Source organism: Mus pahari, chromosome 13, assembly GCF_900095145.1.
Source record: "Mus pahari chromosome 13, PAHARI_EIJ_v1.1, whole genome shotgun sequence".
In the NCBI taxonomy this organism is placed as follows: domain Eukaryota; kingdom Metazoa; phylum Chordata; class Mammalia; order Rodentia; family Muridae; genus Mus; species Mus pahari.
In genome coordinates, this window is record NC_034602.1 from 88,480,911 (window position 1) to 88,508,910 (window position 28,000).

Consider the following 28,000-nt stretch of genomic DNA (forward strand, 5'->3'; position numbering starts at 1 on the left):
GTAAATAAGTTTCAGAAGGATAAGGCCCTGTTTCCAGTAGGGTCGGTGCCTTCATTAGGGAAGAGAAGACACGAGAGAGCTTGGTTTCACCAGTTTTTTTAGTCCCACGACTGTCTCATCGCTCTCCCTCTCCTCCCTGACTACATCGTGAGGACACAGTGAAAGGTAGCAAGCACCTGAAAGTCAGGGAAAGCGGTCACTGTCTTAGTCAGGGTCTCGATTCCTGCACAAACATCAGGACCAAGGAACAAGTTGGGGAGGAAAGGGTTTATTCAGCTTACACTTCCACATTGCTATTGATCACCAAGGAAGTCAGGACTGGAACTCAAGCAGGTCAGAAAGCAGGAGCTGATGCAGAGGCCATGGAGGGATGTTACTTACTGGCTTGCTTCCCCTGGCTTGCTCAGCCTGCTCTCTTATAGAACCAAGACTACCAGCCCAGAGATGGCACCACCCACAAGGGGCCTCTCCCCCTTGATCACTAATTGAGAAAATGCCTTACAGCTGGATCTCATGGAGGCATTTCCCCAACTGAAGCTCCTTTCTCTGTGATAACTCCAGCCTGTGTCAAGTTGACACAAAACTAGCCAGTGCAGTCACCCAAAGCTTGAACCCTGAGCCAATTCTCCTGCCTCAGCGCTCTCATTGTATCTCTTTGAGAGCTCCCTAGTCAAGTGCCCAAGTTTGCACATTTGCTCCTGGGAAGCCGCTACCTCCATGCTGTGTGGGAACCCAGATTCACACCACCTACAGAGGAACCCAGGCTGCAAGCAGCCAGCCAGCCACTGCTTCCAGCCTCAGGCCTTCTAGTCAGCGAGCGAGCTGAGACCCCGGGTACCACAGAGCAGTGTCCCGGCAGTTGGCACAGAGTCTGGGAGCCAGACACTGGTTTTCTGCTGTTGCATCTTAGGTGTGACCGGGTATCCAGCAGTCACCGTAACTAGGACATCGACTAAGTCATCAAGTGAGTCAGTGTTACCGAGCAGGGCACGCCTTCTCCTCCCCAGCAAGGGCTTGTGCCACAGTGTGCAGTTAGGAATGTCAAGATGACCCATTCTCTTCCCCAATGGTGGTATCACTTTTCTTCGGTGTCTTAGGGTTTTACTGCTGTGAACAGACATATGACCAAGGTAACTCTTATAAAGACAGCATTTTGTTTGTTTGTTTGTTTGTTTTTGTTTTGTTTTGTTTTTTTGTTTTTCGAGACAGGGTTTCTCTGTGTAGCCCCGGCTGTCCTGGAACTCACTTTGTAGACCAGGCTGGCCTCGAACTCAGAAATTGGCCTGCCTCTGCCTCCCAAGTGCTGGGATTCAAGGCATGCGCCACCATCACCCGGCTCAACATTTAATTGAGACTGGCTTACGGGTTCAGAGGTTCAGTCAGTTGTCAAGGTGGGAGCATGGTAGTGTCCAGGCAGGCATGGTGCAGGAAGAGCTGAGAGTTCTACATCTTCGTCTGAAGGCTGCTAGGAGAAGGTAGACTGGCTTCCAGGCAGCTAGGACAAGAGCCTTAAAGCCCACACTCACAATGACACACTTACTTCAACAAGGCCACATCTCCAAATAAAGCCATTCCCTGGGCCAAGCGTATTCAAACCATCACATCTGGGGGTGATGCCAACTTCAGGAGTCCCTGACTTCCTCTCTTCACTCTCACACAGTCGGACACAGCCACTGGCTTTTTTTTTTTCACCATCTCCTGTTCTTTCCATTCCTAAGAACCTTTGCTGGAAGTCATTCAGTTACCTACATCATAAATACGATGCCCTACAGAAAGACCACAGGTAGCGGGGCATTCAGGTTTGCATTAGTCAAAGGGCAGAGCTTACAAAAATCTCAGAAATCTGGACAGGGTCTGGACATGCCTATACCCCCAGCACTCACGAGGAGGAGGCTATCCTGGGCTACTCAAGATCCAGTCTAAAAATCAGACAACCTTGGGGCAAGGAATGACATTTGTGGATAGGAAGTGTACTGTATTTGGAGAAAGCGGCTATGAGGGTGATGGGAAAGTTGACTCATTGGCTGGCAGGCGGCACACTCACTGGCCACACTGAATCCTCTTTATCTGTTTAGTCAAAGCTCTTTAACAGCTCCTTCCTTGCTCTAACTACAAAGTTCACTCGGGCTTACGAGAGTTCAAAGGCTTTTGATGTTAGAATTCTAATACTGACCGGGAGGTGAGCTCCCTCGTGTGGCTTCCTACGGAAATTCTGATGAAATAATATTTCATTTTCCCTGTATATATGTAGAGACTGCATTTGAGCAGTTAAACAAAAAATTGAGAATGTCCTAAAGAGTCAAGTTTGCTTCTTAATTTAAAACATGAAGAGCATTCAGCTTTCCTCAGCCAGGACCCAGCTGTCCTCAGTGGGCAGGTAGCCACACGGGAGCACGCAGCCACACGGACCCACATAGCACACAGTCACATGGAGTCGCAAGGACCCACACGGGAGCACGCTGCCACATGGGAGCACACAGCCACATGGGAGCACACTTAGATCCCCTGTAGCGCTTGGAACATGGCCTGTGCTGGTAGCTACAGATATTATAGAACACAAGCCTTTTAAAAAATAACACTACCTGTTCCTCAAGACCCAGAAAGGTTCTGGCTAGGATGGGCAGGGGGGCTGTTGTGGCCCCGAAAGCTGACTACAATGACGCTGCTTTAATGTGCTTTGAGTATGAAGCTGTTTGGTGCAGACACAAGTTCCAAGAGGAAAACCAGAGGAGAGGGTAGGGGTGGGTGTGAGCTATGGGCATCCACTTGTCTTAGGTCAGTGTATGTGGGTGTGTGTGTGTATGTGTTATGTACAGATCACACACATGGAACATGGAAGACCAACACAGGCATCAGTTCTTGTCTTCCATCTTGCTCGAAATGAACTCTCACTGTTGCCTGGTGCTTATGCCAGGCCAGCGGGCCGTAGCCTGAGGGCCCTCCTGTGCCTGCTTTTCCTCTCACTGTAGTCACACTGGGGTTACAGGTGCACATTGTCATGTCCCCCGTGTCAGGTCCTATGCTTATATAAGTTTGTGAGCACTTTACTCGCAATGGGCCATCTCCCTAGTCTTTTATTTTTATTTTTAAAAAACGAGACAAAGTCTTGCTCTGTAGCCCAGGCCCATGTAGAATTTACAATCCTCCTATCTCAACTCCTAATGCTCTGATCACAGGTAAGGCCCAACACGTCCGATTTTATTTTATTTTAGTCTGGATCAACTAAACTGCGCCAGGAACTGTTCTGTAAGTTAGTGGTAGACAAGATCTTAGACCTCCTAGAATTTGCATTTCAGGGTAGGGAAGAGCTAGACATCGACAGACTGCCACAGTCACATGGAATTGTTCCAAAGTTCTCTTTAGTTTTAGGGATGCTTTGCCTGCTTGCCTATCTGTACACTGTTAGGAGCCTGGTCCCAGCAAAGGTAGAAGGTAGAAGAGCACATCAGACCCCCTGGGACTGGTGTTACAGACGTTGCGAGCCACCATGTCATTGCTGGGAACTGAACCCGGGTCCTCTGAAAGGTCATCCAGTGCTTTAACCACTGAGCTGACTCTCCAGCGGCTGTGTCAATTAAAGGCATGTACCTTATTAATTTTCCATGCATGTGTCATGACATACATGTGGAGGTCAGAGAGCAACCTTGTGGATTGGCTCCCTTACCACATGGGTCCCGGGGATTGAACTCAGGCTGTCCAGATTATCCACAAGCACTTTTCCCTACTGAGCCGTCTCTCTGGCCCAAGATCTTGTTTTACAAAGACTTAGTCCATAACAAATCCGAAGAAATAGTGTTGAGGTAGACTCAAGAGTTGAGAGACTACACCCAACTCAGTGAAGAGGGTGAGATTTACATATCTGAAGGTAGATTGCCCAAGACGCAGCGGTCAAGACCTGCTGGGCTGGGAGGAGTGCCCACAGAGGCTCAGCAATGAGGAAAGGTTTAGAGAGGGCTGGAACCTATGGGACGTTGTAGTGAGCTGGGGTTTCAGTCTGAGGTCATGGGAAAGCACTGGAGTTTCTTCAGCACAGGAAAGAAAATGAACAAATGTCTTTTAAGAAAGATGACTTTGGGGGGCTGGTGAGATGGCTCAGTGGGTAAGAGCACCCGACTGCTCTTCCAAAGGTCCAGAGTTCAAATCCCAGCAACCACATGGTGGCTCATAACCATCCGTAACAAGATCTGACTCCCTCTTCTGGAGTGTCTGAAGACAGCTACAGTGTACTTACATATAATAAATAAATAAATCTTAAAAAAAAAAAAAAGATGACTTTGTTGTGTCACCAGAAGGTTGAAGGGAACACAATGGAAAGAGACCAGGTTTGTTAGGAAACATCAGGAGAGATGGTGAACAGATTGGGCCAGATGGCGGCAGTAGAGATTCGTAGTCATCTTTAAAGACAGGGAAGGTTTCATATAGCCCAGGTTGGCCTTCTGGCCTTAAATTAATTTCTCCTCCTGTCCTCCATGCCTCCTTCCTAGCCCTCCCTTCCTCTTTCTTCCTCTTCCTCTTCCTCCTTTTCCTTCCAAAATGATCTCACCATGGAGTTGTGGTCATCCTGGAACTCACTATGACCTTGAACTCTCAGAGGGCTGCCTGCCTCTGTCTCCTGAGGGCTGGGATTAAAGTTTTGCGCTGTCACGCCTGGCTTGTACTCAGCTTTAAAGGTAGGTGACTGTGCTTGGATTCCCCCACAAATATTGGGTGTGAGAACAGATACAGGAGTAAGGGGAAAGAGATCCCTGTAACGATTGGAAGTCTAACATCTTTAACTTACACAGGACAACTATGTGACAGGTGGTTTAAGGGCTTGAGACCAGAGGGTTAAAACTGAGTTGTTTTACAGTGGAGATGCCATTAATTAGTAAAGAGACGACCAATCAGGATGGGCTGGATAACTCGGAAGGGTTGATGGCTGTACTGGCTAGGTTTGTGTCAACTTGACACAGGCTGGAGTTATCACAAAGAAAGAGCTTCAGTTGGGGAAATGCCTCCACGAGATCCAGCTGTAAGGCATTTTCTCAATCAGTGATCAAGGGTGGGAGGTCCCCTTGTGGGTAGTGCCATCTCTGGGCTGGTAGTCTTGGGTTCTATAAGAGAGCAGTTTGAGCAAGCCAGGGGAGGCAAGCCAGTAAAGAACATCCCTCCATGGCTTCTGCATCAGCTCCTGCTTCCTGACCTGCTTGAGTTCCAGTCCTGACTTCTTTCAGTGATGAATAGCAGTATGGAAGTATAAGCTGAATAAATTCTTTCTTCCCCAACTTGCTTCTTGGTCATGATGTTTGTGCAGGAATAGAAACCCTGGCTAAGACAATAGCAGTACTTTAATCTTCCTCCTCTCCTTCTTTGAGATAGGGGTCTTACTATGCAGCTCATTCTGGAGTGGACCCTCCTGCCTCTCTGCCTCTCTAGTGCTGGGATTACAGGTGATTCCATTAAATACTTATGGCCTTTTCTTCTTTGAGAGGCTCAGCTGGACAACCCAAAACTAAGTATGTGTGGGGACTTTTTCAGCCAGGGCTGCTCATTCTGTATGAAGATTCCCCAGTTATGGCTTCCTATGAGTGCTGTGAATTTCAGCTCTAAGGGGGTCACACTGGTCTCCATCTGTACATGTGTGAGATCGATAAAAAGCAAAAAGGTTCTGAAGATCCCATTCCCATCCCCAACCTCCCAACCCCCATCCCTAACCAGCTACTTAACCTCTGTGGTTTTTTGGATTGAATCACATACATATCTAAAACTTAAAAGATGGCATCCATATGTCAGGGGAAATACAGTATTTATCACTTTGGATCTGGGTTACCTCACTTAGGATGACTAAAAAAAAAAATCGGTTGGCTGCAGATTTTATAATTTCTTTCTTTAATAGCTGAATAGCAAGGCAATATAGAGCAGTGTTATAAAGTGATAAAAGAGAAGCTGGGATAGGTTTAGGTGGGAAGGGAGAGGAGGAAGGGATTTGGGGAGGGCCAATGCTGAAGGCCTTTTGAGAAACTACATGAAACCTACTGTGCTGGGGGGAATGGATGCACACAGGTGTATTTAAGTGGAGTCACCACATAATGGGGAAGTCAATGCCCCAGCTAGCCCAAAGGGGTCCCACAGACACTCCTCCCCACAAACATCACCGGCCGTCACCAAGGGTGTTGATTTCTTGAGACCTTGATGGTAAAGTAGTTTTTTGCTGAAGATCCAACTTAACATCTTTGAACATGGAGAAATGCAGCAGATTCTAGTGTTCATGGTGCTGAGAGATGCTCTGCTCTGCATCAGAGGAGATGAGTAAGCACCAGTAACACCGAGTATCACCAAGTATCACTGAGCATCACTGAGCATCACCGAGCATCACCGAGTATCACCGAGCTACAGACGGGATGGGAGATGTTCTGCAAGATATGTTGATATAATAAATAGTGCTCACTGTTACGGGAGTAACCACCGCTTTTGACTGGTTTTAGAGCCTGCTCCATGACATGGAACCTGTACAAGATACTGTGTAAGGTGGCCAAGAACTGGGGCTATATGTCATGAGCCTAGGCGAGACCCCACTGCAGTACAGTGGCTCCTAATGACACATTTCTATATCATAGCTCACAAACTAAGCCCTCATCAAAGAAGCTGCAGCTTGGAGTAGATGGTAATTAGCAGAGACCCACAACTGAACAGTGTGCAGAGAGTGAGTTTGGAGCACTTAGCATTAACCGGGAGGCCTTTATTAAGACCCCCCCCTTCTCTCGGGTGGAGAGATGGCTTAGTGGTTAAGAGCACTGACTGCTCTTCTAGAGGTCCCGAGTTCAATTCCCAGCAACCACATGGTGGCTCGACCACATGGTGGCTCACAATTATTTGTAATGGGGATCTGATGCCCTCTTCTGGTGTGTCTAAAGACATAGACAGTGAGTTAAATAAATCTTAAAAAAAAAAAAAAAAGACCCCTTCTTTCAAGACCCCTCTATGCAGAAGAGGAGGCAGAGAGTCAGAGCCAGAGGTGATGATTCCAGAGAGACTGGTTCTAGACACAACAGAGCTGATGCACATGTGAACTCAGAGCCCATGACAGCGCACACAAGGCCTGTGTAGGTTCCAACCAGACAACATCCCAGCATTGAGAAGGGGGAGCAGACACAAAGCCCTTCCTACCCCTAACCAGGTAGATATTCGTAACACAAAACCAGCTTCCTCAAATGGAGTGTCACTGGGTATATCAACAACACAACTGGGCAGATCCCATGCCCAGGAGTAGTTTGCTAACACACATACACACAAATACCCCATGTCCTTTTGTGAGTTCTTTGTGTTCTGGTTTTGTGTGTCAACTTGACACAGGCTAGAGTTATCACAGAGAAAGGAGCATCAGTTGGGGAAATGCCTCCATGAGATCCAGCTGTAAGGCATTTTCTCAGTTAGGGATCAAGTGGGAAGGTAGTCTTGGGTTCTATAAGAAAGCAAGCTGAGCAAGCCAGGGGAAGCAAGCCAGTAAAGAACATCCCTCCATGGCCTCTGCATCAGCTCCCGCCTCCAGGTTCCTGCCCTGTGTGAGTTCCTGCCCTGACTTCCTTGGTGATGAACAGCAATGTGGAAGTGTAAGCTGAATAAACCCTTTCCTCCCCAACTTGCTTCTTGGTCATGATGTCTGTGCAGGAACAGAAACCCTGACTAAGACATTGTCTAATTGGTTTTCTTTTTAGTTTGCTTTGATTTTAGCTTCTTATGGAGAGAGAAATTGGACATGGGGGTGGGGAAGATCGGGGAGGAGTGAAAGAACATGCTAAAACTTTATTGTACAAAAACATTTCCTCAGATGTTTGGCTTTCAATTCCATTCCTGCCATGGAATTCCTAATCCCCCTAGGATAGAACAGCAGTGTTTTATTCATAATGAATTCTTCTGTTTGTACCAGACTTCATGCTACTGAGGTAACTTTAGGATGCGTCTGCTCACCAGGTGCTTAGACCTCCAGCCTACCTACTTCCGGGAGGTTGGGGAGCAGCCGGGATGGAGAGCCGTCAACTCCACTCCTGAACAGAGAGCTGTGGGTAGCTTCCAGGATGGGAAGCTGAGAGCCTGGGTGCTGAGGGCAAGGGAGACAGCCCCAGGCCTGCCTTCTCCTTTACCCGTGCACTTCTTCCATCTGACTGATCCTGAGCTGTATCCTTCACTATAGAATGAGCATAAAGAACATGTTCTGCAGGCTATCCACAGCAAGCGTGGACGTGGACATGCACACCCACGAAGAACTGTTAGTGTAAGAAACAAGGAAGTCACAACTTAGCATAAAACCCCTTTATTCAGTGGCCAGGTCCCAGTGAGTAATGTCAGTCTTTGATTGATTCTGTTACGACGCGCTGCTACATACACTCTTAAGAAAGCAGAGAAGTGCGTCACCGAAAGCTCTTTAACTTGGAGTGTGGAGAGTAAAATAAAACTGTTTGTTCTTTGATAAAAAATATTTAAAATATAAAAATGAAAAGAAGGAAAGAAGAGAAACCCCATAGCAGTTTCAAAACTAACAGACATCCCCCTGGAATATTTACAGTAAGATGCCTTTTTAATAAGAGAATACTCTACTCGAGACTTCTCACACTACTGAGGGGGTTTCGTTCCCTTCCCTGCCCCGTAGTCCTCCCCCTCTGAGTCCTCCCCCTCCGTCTTCACACTGGCTTCCACTCTGTCGTTTGTCTCTGAATCTCTTTGATACTCCTCACCTCCAACTCAGAAAGGAGCAGCAATCTATTCACTGGACACTTGTTGAGCATTTACTATGTGCTAGGCGCTGTGCTGGGGGCGGAGATTTAGATGTAACAGCATTTGAACCCTTCCTTGAGAAGCTATACTTTGGGTTGAATTTACAAAACAGAATGTAATTTCCACATTACATTCCGGGCTGTCTGAGGCCCCTATGAGTTTGGAGAGTTTTTTGAAACAGTGCACTTGGTTGGGGGAGGAGATGCTTGTGACTTGGTTGGGGGAGGGGGTGCTTGTGCACTTGGTTGGGGGAGGGGGTGCTTGTGCACTTTGTTGGGGGAGGGGATGCTTGTGCACTTGGCACTGTTGTTGGCACACGGATCTAGGACGGCCTTGCACTCCTGCACCTCTGGGCTCATCTGTGAACAGCTTAGCAGTATTGCAGCTCCGTTTGTGCCAATGTGATTTGCGGGAGGGTGATGTTTTTTAATTTGCTTCTAAAACTTCCAAATTTAATTTAAAGTCCCTAGTCCTCAAACTATAAAATTTGAGCAACACATGGATGTTAAAATCTCCCCTGGGTTGGACTGGCAGCAAGAGGGAGGGCTAACCTCCTGTCTTTCCTCAGAGCCCACAGGCACCCTCATACCCTTCACCCCCATGTAGATTTCTTTTGCGATTCTTCGAGAATCTTTTTTTCTTATTATTTCTTCAGATATAAATTAAGCTTGCACGTATACCCCTTTCATACTTGAAACCAAAACAAGGTTCTTGCCTTTGGCCCACACCTTTGCCCACAGACCCGTAAGAGTGGCACTTCAAAAAGAAAAACGCATGCCATGAGCTATAAAACTGGAACTGTGGGTGATGCAGTGTGGAAGGAAAAACCAGGCCACGCCCTCTCGGCTGTACCTCGTGCCATATGCGGCAGACCGTCCCGGGGTGCATTCACGTTTGGAGATCTTCCTCAGGCAGAGTGATTCAAGTCCAAATGCTGGTGGCCGGCTTCTTTCCCGCTCACTCTCTGTAGCATGCTTCTCTCTCTGCATGATCCACAAAGCCGACCTCTGAACAGTGATGATGTCAGCCTGATGGGAAAGCTCTGCCCACGCCTCAGGCCACGGCCAGCTTTAGTGCGGGATGCGTCCAGTCAGATTCTCCTAGGTTTCCACTCAAGTTCCCCTCGTGCTCGCCTCAAGCCCTTCGGACCTGAAGGCGACTTAGGGAGCTGGCTTGACTCTTCGCTTTATATTCGGCCAGCCTTACTTTGCAGGAGGAAGATGCCAGGTTGGAACCGGGAAGAGGATGAGAAGCGCAAGGCCTGCTAGGAGGGAGGGGGGCGGGGAGGTGGTCATGCACAAGCTTCTGGCTCCGCCGTGCATGTTTTCGGTGTGACAGCGTGTATTTCCATACATGAAGGCTTGTGCTTGTTCAAGAAAGAAAGAACCTGCCCTGAAAAGCTCTTCTGTCAGATGTGGCCATAAGTATGCGTCCGTGTGTGTGAAAAGCATCGTGAGGTGATGTGTCGAGTCCCGTGAGTGTATCCTCCTGGCCCCTCCCCTGTCGCCACACCCACCGCACCCCCAAGGACAAACTGATGGGCTACACCTGATCCGTCTGATATTCAGAAGCTTCTGACAGACTTTCTGAGAAGCTCAGGAAGTTCTCTTGGTACTCGGAACACACAATCTCATAGCGGTAGTGCCGGAACTCCACAGCCAGGGTGCCAAAGTACGCCAGGAAGCACATGACCAGGCCCCACTGGACCCTGGCTGCGTACATGTGGATATCTTGGGCCATCAGGATGAAATCTGGGGCGCAGGAGTCAAGGAAGGTAATCGGACAAAACCACATTAGTCTCCACATCACTGGGCAAGCTAACAGCAGCACGGGGCTAGCTGAAGCTTGATAATTGCATGTGTTATTAGACTGTATTGAGTTGTGTGTCGCACTGGGCATGCTTCTAGATGTGTTCACAGATGATCTCCTGTAACACTCACAGTGATCCTATCATCACTGGGAGTCAAGAAAAGGACAGAGGCCAAGTGCAGAGCTTGCCGGAAGTCACTCACAGAGGCGTGAATTGATGGATTCACACAATCCACCAATCTTGGCCACCTACCACACCCCCAAGGACAAATTGATGATCAGTCTGATATTCAGAAGAGGGCCATTAGGTCTCAGGAACTGGAATTATGAATGGTTGTGCGCCACCACGTGCATTCTGGGAACTGAACCCTGGTCCTCTGAAAGAGTAACCCAAGTTCTTAACCACTGCGCCATTCTTTCAGCCTCCATGGAGCTCATTTAACACCCACATGGTGGCTCGAAGCCATCTGTAATTCCAGTACTAAAGCATGATGCCCTATTATGACCTCCAAAGGCACCAGGTACAAAGGTGGTTCACAGACATACATGCATGCACACATGCAGGCAAAACAGCCATACATGTAAAAATAGACTTAAATTTTAAAAACGTCTGAAAAAAAGCCCAAAATAATCTCAAAAGGCCAATAAAATATTAGATGATAGTCCTTTCCCTAAATGTGTATACACCCATATCAAAGAAATATATATGTGTATTACATATAGTGTGTGTGCATACATATGACCATGGATATGGAAGTATGGGGGCTGAGGAGAGAGCAAAAGCTCACAGCATGTTTTGGTGAAACACAAACAGGCTGAGAACCAAAAACATTTGTTCAGAAAAATCAGATATGCCCCCTGGATTTATCTGTGGACTTATACCTGTGCTTTGCCTTTAATGCACAGACCTAACATCTTCAGGGACTGCCAGAGACTGCAAGGGCAGGTGGAACTGCTTCAGCAATCTTTATTCTCTTGACTGAGCCTGGATCCAGGAAATCCAGACAATAAGCAGCTGGACTCACTGGTTTTGTGTTAACTTGACACAGGCTAGAGTCATAAGAGGAAGGGACCTCGGTTGAGGAAATGCCTCCATGAGATCCAGCTGTAGGGCAGTGTCTCAAGTAGTGATCAGTGGGGGAGTGCCCAGCCAACCATGGGTGATACCACCCCTGGGCTTGCAATCCTGGGTTCTACAAGAAAGCAAGCCAGTAGGCTCTCCATGAGCCTCTGCACCAGCTCCTGCCTCCAGGATCCTGCCTCGTTTGAGTTCCTGTCCTGACTTCCTTCAGTGATGAAGAGCAATATGGAAGTGCAAGCCAAATAAACCCTTCCCTCCCCAACTTGCTTTTTGGTCATGGTGTTTCGTCATAGCAATAGAAACCCTAACTTAGGCAGCAGCGCTTCCAAGTGTTCCGATGCAGCCCAATCAGAACCATTAACTGTCAGCCCCAGAGTCACGGACAGTCTGCACATTTCTTCTGACTTGAGGGTAGAGAATGTCACCAGGGCTGGCTTAACTCGGGGAAATGGCAGCTTTGATTTCTTTGATCATATGGCATCAGGTAGTTATAATCTATGTGATCCTGGACAAATTAGCCTACCTGTGAAGCTCAACCTCTGACGGAAAGAATCAGTACATTTCACACACTTAGAACAATGCCTAGACAGGGTAAGTGCTCAGCAAACACTGGGATTGCTGACTGAGGTGTGTCAGTGTTGGCTGTGTGTGACCATTTAGGAATCATGACTCCCTCTTCTGAGGAGAACCCATTTTGACCTGATAGCTTTTCTCCACATAAAGCTTCCCTGTGCTCTCCTTTCCCTGACGACGAGCCCTCAAAGGATACACAGGACTACACAGAGGGTAATGACGGCTGACAAGATGACTCGCGGGATCCCAGCTCTCCGCCCCTCGTTCTTGATATTGACTTTGAGGGTCAGTGCGGCCTGGATCCAGCAGGTCAGTGTGCCAAACCCAAAGGTCAGGGATGTCCCCACGTTGTGGATTTCTTCGTCGTTTGTCAGCTAGGAGACAGAGACGGAAGACACGTAGACTGTGAGCAACTACGGGGAGAGATGGGGAAAGGTCTTCAGGAGTGGGGCTACAGAGAAAGATTGGGTTTCTTGGTCTCTCCAGCCTCTTTGTGTTGATTCTCAAATGGTTAAAATCCACAGAGAGGGAGGGAAAGAAATCGCTTTTCCCCCAAACTTAAAAAACATTTGTTTAGAAAACCCTGCAGGAGGCAGGGATCTATTTCCTGAATTTATTTTCCAGAAAAAGCTTTTAAGGAAAGGAAATTAAAAAGCAGGAGAATTACATAAAAAAGGAAAATGTCAAGTTTCTATGGGCACACATCCCAGATTCTGCTTTTCAAGCTGAGAGAGAACGAGGGTTGGGCCAGGGATGAGTGTGTACTGAGAATCACCAGTTCTGACATGGGAGGATTTGATTGGCACACAGTGATACCCTTGGGACAACTGGCTTGCCTGTGTGACACAAGACCACTCAATGTTAATAGGAATTCTCTGGGTTTTGTTTTCCTATAGTCATAAAGAAAACTGTAAGCTCTGAGCGTTAGCCAGAGCCACCGGCCATTAAAGAACAACTGTGTCTGAAGACCCATTCTCAAGGATTTGCAGAGTCCAAACACCCAGACTCCTCTGAGTCTGACAGCTGGCTGTCAGAGATGTAAAAACTCTCCACATCATTACGCAGCTATTGCACAGAAGGTGCCCATCACTAAAAACTGCTTATAAAATTATCTGCATTTTAACTGCACCTACAGGAAAGTGAAATCTGCTTTTAAACCATGGTGAAATATTATTTTAAAACTTTATACTGCCCCTAGCTCTTTTACTGTCTGATAGTGTTGCTGTAAGTATTGCACCAAATTAATAATACTTTTCTCTTATGATCTATTGTTGCTGGTTATAGATTCCCCTACCCCACTGTTTGCTAGGAAGCCACTTTCTCCCCTCATAATTCAAAAGGTATATTTTCAGAACTTATTTAAAGTAATGATTTCTCAAGCTAAATTTCACTTCTAGGAAATCAATTTCTCATGTTGAATGTAACCCATTTCGTTTACTACTCCTGTTTTACCTGATTTTTAAACTAGGTAATACAGTCATATGGATCAAACTTTCTCAAATTTGTAAAAAGAGGTAGTGATGGAAACATTTCTCATCCCATACGCTAGAGGGTTGATTATCAGTTCCCTAAATGCTCCTCAAAGACAATCCAGCAAGGGTGCTCTTCTCATTGGGTGTCATCATTCATAGCTTTAAAATCTGTCCTTCTCCAAGACAACCCATTTCTGGGATTCTGCTAGGACTTCAGAATGGAATGTGACTTCAGTACTCATCAGACCTCTGAGCCCTGGGGTGGGTACTAACTAAGCCACACCTCCATCTTCAGCCCTCCTGAAGGCCGCCACCGAGATCTCAGCAGCCATCTCAACAGAGATGCTCTTGCAGTTTGTTATCCTGAGCCATACGCTCTAAGAGTACAGCTTCCTGGCTATCCAGCTTGACATGGAATAGGGTTGTTAACAACGCATCGTGCAAAAAAGATTGACTGGATGCCAAGGTGAAGCCTTGAGGAGGAAATGGTTCTGGTTTGATGAATCAGCTGGAGTCGGCGTGAAAGCAAGAAAGAGCTGCAGAAAAACCCACTAGCATGTTTCGGTAAGAACAAAAACACGTGTGCCGTCGAATGCCGAGGGTCTTGAGTGCCTCTGTCATCTGGAGTTCACTCAACAGGCCAGGGAGGAGATCAGATATATATCTTGTTTGTTCACAGTGCAGGGAATGGGGAACAAAGGGAGGCAGGGAAATTAGCCAACTACAGAAAAAAAAGAAAGAAACCATTCGGGACAAGAGGAAATTGCTCTTCCAGGTGTGTGCACAGAAAGGGCTTCTGAGTTCTGGGAGGGTGAGTCAGGGTTAACACATCTTTGTATGAATCAGGGATTCTGGAGAAATTCATAGCTTTCCGTCCTGACTTTCATGTCAACGTGCTACTGTGAGATGCACGCGTTCATCATAGACGCTGGCCAGTGTTGAATTACCTAGGAAAGCACGCTGGGATACAGTTTGCAATGAAGACAAGCGTGGGCCGCCCTCTAAAGGAATCCTTGTAGGAGAAACCCGGCCATTGTGAGCTACTTCCCAGCCATGGTGGCACCTGTGCCTGCAGTGAGCACTCACGTGTCAGACCCTGGGGACAGGGAGGATGCAGAACCCAAGTGTCTACTTGTGTCTGGAGCTCATGCAGAATAACACGGGCCACACATACGGTGACTATACCTCAGCCTGCAACAATCTAGACATGAATAATCTTACCAGCACGAGAGGGAGGCAGAAATGCCAGAGGAAGTACCTGGAAATTACCAAGTAAGGTCATTCCAAAGGAAGCCAGACACAGAGCCGCCAGACCGCTGATATTCAGCCATGGGTTTAAAACTTTTGGTTTCAGCTGGATGAAGCGCAGAACAGCTACCACGAGGGCTATGGGGGAAACAAACCGTAAAATCAAAATATGTAAATTACAGGCCAAGGCAAAGGCAGAAGTCTAAAACCATAGCAAAAACGTAAGATGCTTTAGAAACTTATTTTTGGAGACAGGGTCTTGCTATGTAGTCCAGGCTGGCCTGGAACTCAGTCTGTAGTCCAGGCTCAAACCCAGGATTCTCCTTCTTTAGCTTTCTGAATGCTGGGATTAATTACTGACATGAGCCACCATGGCTGGCTCTCAGGACATGTCTTAAATCTCACCACAGACAAACTTTCTTTATTATTTCTTTATTTTTGAGACTATAGAATGTCATTTTCTCCTTCCCTTTCCTCCCTCCAAACCTTCCCAAAATATACCTACTTGCTATCTTACAAACTCATTCATGGCTTCTTTTTCTCATTAATTGTTATTAGACACATATATGTATGCATATGTACATGTATATATACATATCCCTAAATACATGAATACAACCTGCTCAGTCTGTGTAACGCTGATTGCCAATATGTTTTCAGGACTGACTGACTGGATAACCAGTTGGTGAGCTCTTCCCCAGGCATTGACTGTTTTGTCCACTCTCAGGAGTCCTGAGTTGCCTCTAGTTCTTGACAGACAGACAGTTTCTCAAAGGACCTTTTCATTCAATGCTTAGATTCTCCAGATGCCTTATTATTCTGAACTTTTGTGGAATCAGAGGGGACCTGAAGCAGCACCGTATACTTTCCCCCTCCATTGATGCAGGGATGACAGCATCGCTAACAGGGCTGTTCTCTGAGCTTTCAAAACCAAGATCAGCGAAGCCCAGACTGGGCTGGAAGATGACTGCAGAGTCATGGCACAAACCAAGAAGACAGGGACAAAGGACATGTGGGATCCACTGCTCAGCCACCTTTGGCTTATAGCAGGCTTATAGCAGTATTAGAACAGAAAGGTCAGAAGACACGGGAAAGATGACAAGGTTGTCACATCCGGACAAAGCACATTCACTGAAAAGTAATTCCTTCAAATGCTATTAATCACTTGTTTTTAAAAGGACACTTTTAAAAATTGAATTGAGAATATAAAGGTAGAATGGGGGTTAGATTTCAAACCCCACTTCTATCTGTCTGTTATCTATCTGTCTATCATCCATCTATCTAAATATCTATCCATCCACCCACTACCTCATCTATCTATCTATCTATCTCTATCTATCTATCTATCTATCTATCTATCTATCTATCTATCTATCTATCTATCGATCTATCTTTTACATCTCAACCACAGTTCCCCCTTCTCCTCCCAGTCCCTCTCCTGACCCCGACCTCCCTTCTATTTACTTAATCTTCCTCCATTTCTCTTCATAAAAGGCAGGCTTTGGATGTCAAACAGCCCTGGCATATCAGCACAGCCCACTTCTCATAGAGGCCTTGAGGACAGTGTGAACTCAAGTCACTAACCTAAAAGATCACCTTTTATTACTGCTTATGCAGAAATAGCTCTCTCTCTCTCTCTCTCTCTCTCTCTCTCTCTCTCTCTCTCTGTGTGTGTGTTTAAGTTAATCTATAAATGAAGAAAGATAATTGGCAATTAACTTTAACATATCCATATATAAGGGAATGTAGTATCAACTTCCTATAACTATTTCGATAATATATTTCATCAGAAAAGACAAAATTACCCTACTTATATAGCAATTTAACTGGAAATTATTTACTAAGGGTTTGCCCTTGACTCCAGACCCTCGTCTCTCCAGCCGGGAACAGAGAGAAGCCATCCATCCACATGTATTTCCCCAGTTGCTAGGTTTCACTGTGTTGAGCAGTGTGGTCCAAAGCTCGTTTGTAACTCTGAGTACCTCTGACCAGCAATGGGAATAAAACTTGATTCCTATGTTCCAGCTAAGGCCTATGATTGATCAGAGAATAACCAAGTTGACAACTGTTTCACAACCAATATCCCTGGAGGTATACCAGAAGCCTGTTAGTTACAAGGAGGGTTATACTAGAAGTCTATTAGTTACAAAGCATGACACTATATTCATTGTTACTATGGGAACAGGAAGAAGGTAGGAGAGGGTTAATAAGGCAGGACTGGTGAAGCATCCTTAGATCAGAATGGAAGGGCTTAGCACAGCACCCCATGGGAAGGAACACTTGCTAATTAACACTGTGTGATGTCACGGCAGAAGAACAAAACACAAACATGGCACAGTTGATCTCTTCTGAAGACGACTAGTGAAAAGTCTTTTCCTGGGAACTCTCGGCCGGGCATTTAACATTGTGGACGGATTGTGCTAGAACTTTGATATGCACCCTAAACACAGATCCAGTATGGCTTCTCACGCTTACCCACCTGACAGTGTCTCCCACTGCCCAGCACGGGGGACGTGGGTCACTTTAGACACTATGCATGTCTTGTCTAGAGTCATGGACAGGTTCACCTCCTGGAAGCAGCGGCTTCCTGTTTGGAATGTGGGTGAGAAGTCGCTTTATCATGAGCAGAAACCTCCGTCTGCATGTGATGATTTGACCCAGGTTTGACAGTCACATTCCAAACACCATCCTTTGCCCTTTTCATCCCCCAACTCTATACCAACCAGCTCAGAAGAGACAAGGTCTCCCTTCGAGATAGATTCTAGTTGGGATTTTAGAAAGACAGAACTAATGAGGATTTGGCTTTATAAGAATTTATGAACTTAATCTATCTTTAGTCAAACTATCTGTTAGAAGAGCCAATTTTCAACCACACAGTGACCAAGTTATAAGTTTTCAAAAGTAGTTTCTGGGAACCTCAAAGGCATCCTCATATCCCACTTACAACTTAGAAAATAATTATTTCATGTGTTTTCCCTGCATGCATGTGCACCATACATATGCAGTACCTGCAGGGCTCAGAAGAGGGGGTGTCAGGTGCCCTTGGGACTGGATGGTTGCGAGCCACTGTGTGGATACTGGGACTTGAACCCCTGTCTTCAAGAAGAGCAGCCAGTGCTCTTAACAGCTGAGCTATCCCTCTATCCCCTAATAGGGTTAATAAATCTACTTTTAAGTTTCATTAAAAATTATTGATTTGGGGGGCCAGTGAGATGGCTTGTGAAGATGCTTGCCACTAAGCCAGACAACCTGAGTTCAGTCCCCAGGTCTTACATGGTAGGAGAGTGCTAACCTCTGAAAGTTGTCATCTGACCTTCACATACATGTGACGTGTGTAAACTACCTCCCCCACCCCCCAAACAAGATGTAATTAAAGAAATTTATATTTGTATTAGCAGTTTTGGAAAGAGAACTTTTTTTTTTTTTTTTTTTTAGACAGAGTTTCTCTGTGTAGCCTTGGCTGTCCTGGAACTCACTTTGTAGACCAGGCTGGCCTCGAACTCAGAAATCCGCCTGCCTCTGCCTCTCGAGTGCTNTTTCGAGACAGAGTTTCTCTGTATAGCCTTGGCTGTCCTGGAACTCACTTTGTAGACCAGGCTGGCCTCGAACTCAGAAATCCGCCTGCCTCTGCCTCTCGAGTGCTGGGATTAAAGGCGAGCGCCACCACGACCGGCCTGAAAGAGAACTTTTAAACCTACCCCCCCCTGCTATTTTGGGGCCTACATTGTTGTTGTTGTTATATGGGAGTCCCCTCTCTAATTTTCCTCTCTATAAAAGACCACAATTAGAAACATAGCTGACGTTGAAAAATGAAATGGCTAAGGACTGATTGGAGTTTTCCAGTCGGGGAACTCAGAATAACATTTCCCTGTCACAATCCTCAGCTGGCACACGGCTGACTTCTGTTTTGTTAATTTTACTGTTTATCCATCAGCGATTCCTATTTATGGCTGCGGGAAAGCGGCAGCGGGATGCTCTGGCTGAAGGGGAGGCGGCTGCTGTCAGGTGACTGAGATCACTTAGCTATTTGCGTTACCCTCACATCCTCCCCAGGGCAGGGTAATGCTCTTTTTAACACATTTGTCTTGGGTCCTTGCCCCCAGTCGAGAGGAAAGCTTACACTCAAGACAGAGAAGGCATAATTCTGGGGCGAGAATAACCGAGCATTTAATCTTTGATTAGTCTGTCAAAAAGATAAAAGATCCCCGCTAACTAATTTTAATAAGTGCCACATGGACTCTCTTTCAGATTATAAATTACTGCCTATACGGCTGTCAAAAGCAGCGACTTTATAAGCAGTGAAAGCTATTTTTAAAGGCAGCTGGAGAGCTTAAAGTGATAGCCTGAGGTCTACTGGGGACCAGCCTGGGGGAGAAGAAAGCAGCTACCATACACAACAATAATCTTTAAAGGAAAAAAAAGATTCTTCTCCACTCTCAGTTGATAAATAAGTGACTGTGGCGTTGTTCTCACCGAACACTAATCTCAATCAGTTTTGCGTCCACCAGCTGGCATCAGGCATGATGATGATCGGTAATAACGGCTGAACACCGGCCGCTCTGACACCTTCCAGCAAAAGCTGGTAAAAGCTTAATTGTTCTGCGGGAGAATGAAGGGACGGTGCACCTGGAATAGGGTGTCCCTTGCACGGCTTGCTTCTGCCAATGCTTTTATAATTTGTTAATCGCAAGCTTTGTGACCATGGGACACATAAGTTGTTGCAAACTGGCAGTTTTTAGAGCCTATCCCAAAGGCTACTGGGACCTATCAATTCGTGCAGAGTATACCAAGGAAATAGTGTGGAGCTTCCGGGCATGCTCGCTGGTTTCCTTGAAGCCCCGTGGAGGACAGCTGTGGCAGCCTTTGCGCGAGAGAAGGCTCCTGAGTACTGTGAGGAAATGAGGCAGAGATGGGAAAGCACTCAGCCATGGGTCTGGAGCAGAAATCTCGGCTGCCAATGTCTGTGCTGAGCCCCCGAGAGATGCTCAGGGCTCTGGCTCAGCCTGTAGGCCCGCCCACGCACTGTGATCCGGTGATCGCAGAGGGTCTGCGGGAGGCCTCAGCCCTGCAATTCAGGTTCACCGGTGGGGCTTTGTGCTCTGTTGACTGCGAGCGTTTGTTAGTAGCCATGTAGGCCATAAATTAATGGGTTTTCTGGGCTTATTTATTTATTTATTTACTTGTTTATTTATAGACAGGGGCTCTCTATGTAGCCCAGGCGTGGCCAGGAACTTACTATGTAGACCAGGCTGCCCTTGAATTCAGATATCTATCTAGCTACATCTGCCCCTCAGGTTTAAAGGCACATGTGTGTGTGTGTTTTTAGAAGAGCAGGACGAAGAACATGGCTGCTGCCCACTGTCCCCAGAGGACTGGCAGGGTTGTGTAAATACTTGTAGATCCTTAGGGACAGGGTGTTAAAGGAGGGTCTTGGGCCCCAGAGAAATGGTAATTTTTCTTTTTTCTTTTCTTTCTTTTAAAGATTTATTTATTATTATATGTAAGTACACTGTAGCTGTCTTCAGATGCACCAGAAGAGGCTTCAGATCTCATTACGGATGGTTGTGAGCCACCATGTGGTTGCTGGGATTTGAACTCTGGACTTTGGCAGAACAGTCAGTGCTCTTAACCGCTGAGCCATCTCTCCAGTCCCGGTACTTTTTTCTGAAACCTACGTTTTCACAGGGCAGCTTGATATGTATATGTATGTGGGCACACAGGGGGATGTCATGCTAGGGTCAATGTTAAGGGAGATACTCATCACAGAACCTATGTACGTACGTTCCCGTCTTTGCCAAGGAAGGAACAAATAAGGCATCCTCTTCAAAGAAACCATGTGCCACCCTATTACATTCTCAGCAAGATTTATGACACGTGAAATATGTTATCTCGCGCAGCAAAAGACATAAAGTTCGGAGTACGAAGGAAGAGATGAGCACAATAAAGGGAGGAGGGAGGAGGGCTGGAGGGAGGAGAATGCAAAAGGATTTAGGAGGGGGAAAGGGTTCTTAAAACAAAAGCTGCCTTCAGCATACTGACGTGTTGTGACACTAAATTTCAGCCAGGTTCCCCCATTGTTTCGATATGGATTTAGGAAGATTTAAAGCAGAGATAATCCGAGCACAGGAAGCTCTCTGTCCCTGCTCCTCTTTCTTACCTAGGAAGGCGGCCATGTTCATTACTTGACTGAACACACAGCTTGCAGGAGGGTCGTCACCTGCAAAACTGGAAGAGGGGAAAGCCTTAGGGTCCGGCTGCCCACGTCTGTAACTTGGTGGGTCTGATATGCACTTTCCTTAAACTCGACGGGCCAGGCAGAATCAGAGTTACCTGATGTATGGAGCGTGCTTCGCACCCGATTTCCTAGATGACAAAGCACAGAGGCACAGATTAAGACAATGTCGCCGGTAACTCTGGGGGAAGAGCGAATGAATTCTCTAGAGGAAATCTTTACCTTGCAGCTGAATTTAATGGCAAAATTTTGTCATCTTCCACGGCTATAAAGTACCTAGCAAGAGAGAATGACTAATTTATAAAACAAATTTAAAACAAACAAAACCTGAGAATTGTTTGTCGATTTAATTGGGTTAAAAGTCTAATTTATCTATATCATCTCATATCTATTATTTTCTAACTAAGAAAACACTTTTTTTTTTTTTTTTTTTTTTGGTTTTTCGAGACAGGGTTTCTCTGTGTAGCCCTGGCTGTCCTGGAACTCACTTTGTAGACCAGGCTGGCCATGAACTCAGAAATTTGCCTGCCTCTGCCTCCCAAGTGCTGGGATTAAAGGTGCGCACCACCACCGCCTGGCAAGGAAATACTCTTTAGGTAGGATGTCTGCACACATCCAACTGTATTTCCAATATTTAGGATATGGAGGCAGTAGGAGCAGGAATTCAAGACCATCTTCAGCTACACTGGGAGTGCAACACCAGCCTGGGCTATACTGGGAGTGCAACACCAGCCTGGGCTATATGAGACTCTCTCCAAAAACCAACCAATCAACCAACCAACAAGAAAATAGAAAAATATATTTGACTACGTTTATTTTTCTTTTGGTTCAGGACCTCACTATGGCACTGGCTGACCTGGAATTTGTTCTGAAGCTCACGCTGGCCTAAAACCTACAATTCCCCTCTTTCGGCCTTCCAAGTGCTGGGATTACAGGTGTACACCATCACAACCAGGCCAATTGCAATTGTTTACCCATAGATCACTAGTTCTTTAAAGCTAAATGCCAGGGTTAATGGTTCACTGATTATCAGGACCTGGAGAGAAGGCTCAACAGTTAAGAGCATGCGTTGTTCTTCCAGAGGACCTGAGTTCAGTTCTCAGCACTGGTGCCAGGTAGCTCACAGTTCCTGTGACTCCAGCTCCAGGGGCATCTGATGCCTCCAGCCTTCATAGGCATCTACACTCACATGCACATACCACACAGAGACATATACATGATTTAAAAAACAAACAAACAAACAACAACTCCTTACAAGAGTTAATTTTGAAGAGATTCCAAACTAGCAGTGCTACTTATAATCTGAAAACTTGGTGGTGGGGGTAAACCTTATAGCTTTAATAGAATTTCTCAGGAATATATGGTCTCGAGTCTTTCTTTTCTGTTTGTTTGTTTGGTGGGTTTTGTTTTACCACTCTTTGTAACCAAGGCTGTGGTGGTTTGAATGAGAATGAATACCTGGTCCCCAGTTGGTGGAACTGTTTGGGAAGGATTAGGGAGTGTGGTCTTGTTGAGGATGGTATTGCTGTGGGGTGGGCTTTACGGTTCAAAGACTCACATCATTTCCAGATGGCTCTCTCTGCTTTCCACCTGCAGATCAAGATGTGAGCTCTCAGCTTTTCCAGCCACCGTGTCTTTGCTCTGCAATCATGAACTCTCTGGAACTGGAAGCCCCAAACCACATGCTTTCTTTTAAGTTGTCTCAGCCATGGGGTTTTATCACGGCAATAGAACAGAAGCTAAGACAGACCCCGTGGTCTTTTATGTGCTAGGGAAGTGCTCTCCCATTGGCCACACAGCCCCAGGCCAGTGACATCATTCTTCATGAGTTTTCTTGAGACAAATGTTGACTGAATCATCAACTAAGGGAACCTTTTCTGTGGTAAGCCAGGTCTTCTGGCACAGTGATAACTATTTCATAAATACATAATATCTTGTCATAACTAGATTGCAAATGGAGTCCACAGCACATCTGTGTCAAATGAGGAAAACCTTGCAAATATTAACTCATATAATCAGTTTTCAAGATTCATTATGGTGGTACAACCCAGTCATCCCAGGACAGGCTCCATACCAGCCTTTAGAGTAAGACTCTGGTAAAGAAAAAGCTTCACAACAAGTTCAGATGGCTGTGTGTGGTGGTACATGCCTGTAATCTCAGCACCCAGCAAGACTGTTGCAGGTTCAAGGCCAGCCTAGTCTACACGGCAAGCCCTGTCTTGAAGGGGGTTACGGGAAAGAGAGATGGACAAGGAGAGAAAACCAGTCTTCTTCATTACCTATTTCTGCATAATTTATTATTTAATTTTGTTATTGATAATAAAGGATGCCAAAAAATGGAGACTTTAGTAAGGTTGAATTAGTATGTATGTATATATGTATAAATATTTATTTACTTTTAAAAAAACATCATTTGCTATATATAAAGTTACTTATAAGTACACTTCTATAAATATGCCATAATACCAAAACTTTGATTTTTCTCTGTATTACACTTATTTATTTATTTATTTATTTTTCTTTTTGCTCTGGCCCCGCTCCTTCCCAGAGCAGAAGGCTTAAGGTTTATTTATTTTTTGTATGTGAGTACAATGCCACTCTCTTCAGACACACCAGAAGAGGGCATTAGATCTCATTCTAGATGGTTGTGAGCCACCATGTGGTTGCTGGGATTTGAACTCAGGACCGCTGGAAGAGCAGGCAGTGCTCTTAACCGCTGAGCCATCTCTCCAGCCCCTACACTTGAACCCGTAAATCATTAACTGACGTATACTCACACTATCCACAAGCCAGCTGAAGTAAACAAAGTAAACACAAGAGGTAGAAACATCCACACGCTGCATTTCTTCCCGTCCATGCCTGTGCAACTGAAATCAAATGAACAGGGATCAATAATGTAAGCGAAAATCCACCTAACTCTTTCAAGATGGAGAGCCCAATCGGGAAGAAAGAACACCCCATGCATTTTACAAAATCACGATTCAACTCTGTTACTATTACTTGTTACTAGCTTAGAGATTCCAGATCTTATCTGTGACCACTGGGAGGTTTCTCATAAAAATGTATAGCTTTACATACTCAGTGATTCATTTCAGAAGGGATAAAGAACTTTGTAGTATGGAACATAGAAGAGGTGGTACCAACAGTATAGACCAGAGTACTTTTAGAACTAACATTAATGGCCTGATGAATCTTACATGTGCTTAAGTCTATGGAAGAGTGAGAAACAAATGGCTACTAAATAAACCAGCAATTCGGGGGGGGGGGGGGAATGACAGATGTTTGGCAAATCTGAACTTTCCTTGTGGCTGTTACTGAGCAGTTCTAGTAGATTCCCAAGATGAATAAATACTTTGTAAACAATGCTTTCTATTAGCTCCAATAAGCATATTGGCAAAATCACAGACCCTGGGTTTTGGGGAATGTCTTAGCTTCGTTTCCTGCTGTTGTGATAAGATATCCCGATACGAGCAACTTAAGGGAGAAAAGCTCACAGTCCCAGGTTACTGCCCATCATTATGGCGAAGTCACGGCAGAAAGAGCCGGAGAGAACTGACCATTCCACGTTACAGTCGTGAGCAGAGAGCAGTGAGTTAATTCACACACAGTGCTCACACTAGCTTGCTCTCCCTTTCATTCCGTCCAGGGCCCAATTTATAAAATGGTGCCGGTCACATTCAAGGTGGGTCTTCCCTCCTCAACCGACTCAACTAAGAAATTCTCACAGGCACGCTCACAGGCCAGCATGATCCAGATAATTCCCCACTGATAACTCCCACCACAGGAGAGACCACATTGTGTCAACATGACAATAAAACACTAGCTGTCACAGGAATACCGATTTTTTTTTTTTTTAAGACAGTGCAGTGTGGGTCTCCCCACAATTATGGATCATCAGTTGGTAAGGTCCACAAGGTCAGTGGGAGCAGAGACAACTAGTGGGGTAGGGTGTGTGTGTGTGTGTGTGTGTGTGTGTGTATGTGTGTGTGTGAAGGCATTTGGAAGGCCGGAGTGCATACGGTAAATAACCACACCAGGACCAGCTCTAAGGAGGCAGATCAACTTTACTTAAGGTGATTCGGGCTTATAAAGTTTTGGGGGACTGAGGGTAGGAACATCCAAGGTGGGCAAAGGTCATTGGCTGAGGGATTAAGGCATCGAAATGCCTCATTAGCACGGGGAAGCACTTCACAAATCTCAAGTGCTAGCCAAACAGGTTTTATCAGGAGAAAGGAAATTGATCCTGTAACCACACTAAGGTTATGTGATATTCCTCAGGTACAGGCATGTGTGAGGGCTTAGAACTCCCCAGACAGGGTCAGAGAAGGAGACGTCCCGCTAGTGAAGAGTCTCCCATAATGCACCAAGCCCAGAGGCCATCTGTCATGGTGGACTTCAGCCTTAATTAGCAGTTTTCTCACAGTGCAGGTCTTTACTTCAGGGAACCTAGAAAGGGAGGTGTGTGTATGAACCAGAGCCTCCATCCCTTACAAACCGGGTGGTTACAGGGCCGAAGCAGGGTGTGGGGAGGGAGGGTGAACGCTTCCTTTTTGACTTAGGATTGGCTGTTGCTAGGGTGAAAAACAGGCTGGTGGATAGGTAAGTAAAAGAATTGAGCCAGGTAGTGGTGGCGTATGCAGGTAGTCTCCGCATTCAGGAGTCAGAGACAGGTGGATCTCTGGGAGTTTGAGGTCAGCCTGGACTACAGAGTGATTTCTAGAACAGCCAGGGCTACACAGAGAAACCCCATCGCAAAAAACAAAAGTCCAGGTGACCAAAACCCATCTCTTACAGACAGTCAATATCAAGGGTCTTCAGGGGTGGGATGGGGCAGGAATCCAGGCTTTTGTTCTGGAATGCTAATTACTGCGGTTTATGGAAACTGCAACTATTGAACCAAAATATGGGAACTTTTCACAGTGAAAAGTTTCACAGTCGGCCATGGCTAACACTCCTGACTTCGACTTCTAGAGATGGGTGGAGAAGGTGCAGCCATGGTCCATGTGGCTATTTCCTGCTGGATGATGTTGACATCCTCACTAGAGGGTCCTTGGAGCAGTGTCTGGCACTGAAGGACAAGGATGTTCTGAAGGACAGGTCCGTCTTCAGTGACCCCCGAGCCTGTTATTTAGCTACCTTGTGTCAATTTTGGAGGGAGGAAATGTCATGAAGGATGGCATCCCTGATGGCTCCCAAACCTTCCAATGATTATGTAGCTACCTCACATTCTCCCAGCAAATGTTAAGACCTGGAATCATCTAGAAGATGGACATAGAATCAATCTGGGTGGTTCTAGATGACACTGGGGGTGTGGAAAGGGCTCACGACCTGGCTCTTAATTGACTTTCTGGAGGGTGATCAAGGAGAAGAGATAGCTCTAGGTCATCCCAGGACCATCTGAAGGTGAACCAACTGTAAAGAGTTTAGTAGATAAAGCTAAGGCAGTAGCTGAGAACACAAGGTTTAGGGGTTGACAGCATCAGTGCTAAGACCATCATAGATTTAACTGTTCACTAGGAAGAGCTTTTACCACTGGGATGCGGATGCCGACATTACCTTAGTCTGATGTTGTAGAGCAAATGAAACAAACAAACAAACAAATTGTCAGGAATATAAAAGTAGCAGTGTGCTCATTTTTAAGAAAAGATGAGAGCCCTTTACTGGATTATAGCCAGGGAGGCTGTTGTTACCTCACTTGTCAGTAGCCCACAGGCATGGGCTGGTCTATTCTTTGTCTATCATCATCAACCTATTATTATCAATCTATCATTATCAATCTATTATTATCAACAATCTTACTTTTGGTGATGCTTTCTTGCTGTGTGTTTAAGATCATGCAGGAGGCCAAAATCAATCATTTTCTTCTTTCATTATGGCTAGCTGAAGGCCTAGCCCTCAGGAGTTCTCAGGAGGAGCCCCTGGCTCCTTGGACTTTTCTGTTACCAGTGCCTTCCTTAGTGTGAGGATTAGTCAAGAGTCCTGCATGGCAATGGCTCCCTTGGAGGCATGGAGACAAGTGCTGCCCTGTGGTGATCTCCTTCTTTGTAGAATGGACACTGGGTAGACTCCACCTGGTGAGGTTGCCATGGCCTCTCCAAACAAAAGAATCACCAGGCATAGAGGTCATTTCGGGAGATGTCTCATTGTCTCTGGGACATAGTTGACTTCGGAGGACAAGGGGCAAAGTGTCTGTTTTAATCTCTCTTTCCACATTAGGATAGCTTCCTGGTACGTTTATTAAATAGCGAGAAGTCAGTTACACCAGTCTGGTGCTTTTAGTTAGTGTATAATATTTAATGCTTAGGCATAGCTTAAATGCTTCTAAACAAAGTTTGCTTAGCTACCTGGCTCTCATCTTCCACGTGTCTTTTTTTTTTTTTCCAATTTTTATTAGGTATTTACTTCATTTACATTTTAAATGCTATCCCCAAAGTCCCCTATACCCTCCCCACTCCCACTCCCCTCCCCGCCCACTCCCCCTTCTTGGCCCTGGTGTTCCCCTGTACTGGGGTATATAAAGTTTGCAAGACTAAGGGGCCTCTCTTCCCAATGATGACCGACTAGACCATCTTCTGCTATATAAGCAGCTAGAGACATGAGCTCTGGGGGTGCTGGTTAGTTCATATTGTTGCTCCACCTATAAGGTTGCAGACCCCTTCAGCTCCTTGGGTACTTTCTCTAGCTCCTCTACTGGGGGCCCTGTGTTCCATCTGATAGCTGACTGTGAGCCTCCACTTCTGTGTTTGCCAGGCACTGGCACAGCCTCACAAGAGACAGCTATATCAGGGCCCTTTCAGCAAAATCTTGCTGGTGTATGCAATAGTGTCTGCGTTT

The 28,000-nt window shown here is 45.9% G+C and overlaps 1 protein-coding gene across 5 annotated transcripts in view; it reads right to left on the reverse strand.

Annotated features, from left to right (window-relative positions):
* Window positions 1–8,274: 8,274 nt before the first annotated feature.
* Tmem150c (transmembrane protein 150C) overlaps window positions 8,275–28,000 on the reverse strand; it is a 77,668-nt gene continuing 57,942 nt past the window's right edge. For 4 of the 5 annotated variants that reach the window (XM_029545473.1, XM_029545470.1, XM_029545472.1 and 1 more), the window contains exons 2-8: window positions 23,944–24,033; window positions 21,389–21,442; window positions 21,265–21,297; window positions 21,092–21,159; window positions 14,945–15,072; window positions 12,411–12,588; window positions 8,275–10,502 (exon numbers count right to left, since the gene is read on the reverse strand). In XM_029545473.1, coding sequence (XP_029401333.1) covers window positions 10,294–10,502; window positions 12,411–12,588; window positions 14,945–15,072; window positions 21,092–21,159; window positions 21,265–21,297; window positions 21,389–21,442; window positions 23,944–24,023 — 750 coding nt within the window. In that variant the 5' untranslated portion in view covers window positions 24,024–24,033 and the 3' untranslated portion in view covers window positions 8,275–10,293. The remainder of the gene's footprint in view (window positions 10,503–12,410; window positions 12,589–14,944; window positions 15,073–21,091; window positions 21,160–21,264; window positions 21,298–21,388; window positions 21,443–23,943; window positions 24,034–28,000) is intronic. The other variant, XM_029545474.1, reaches the window with a different exon arrangement.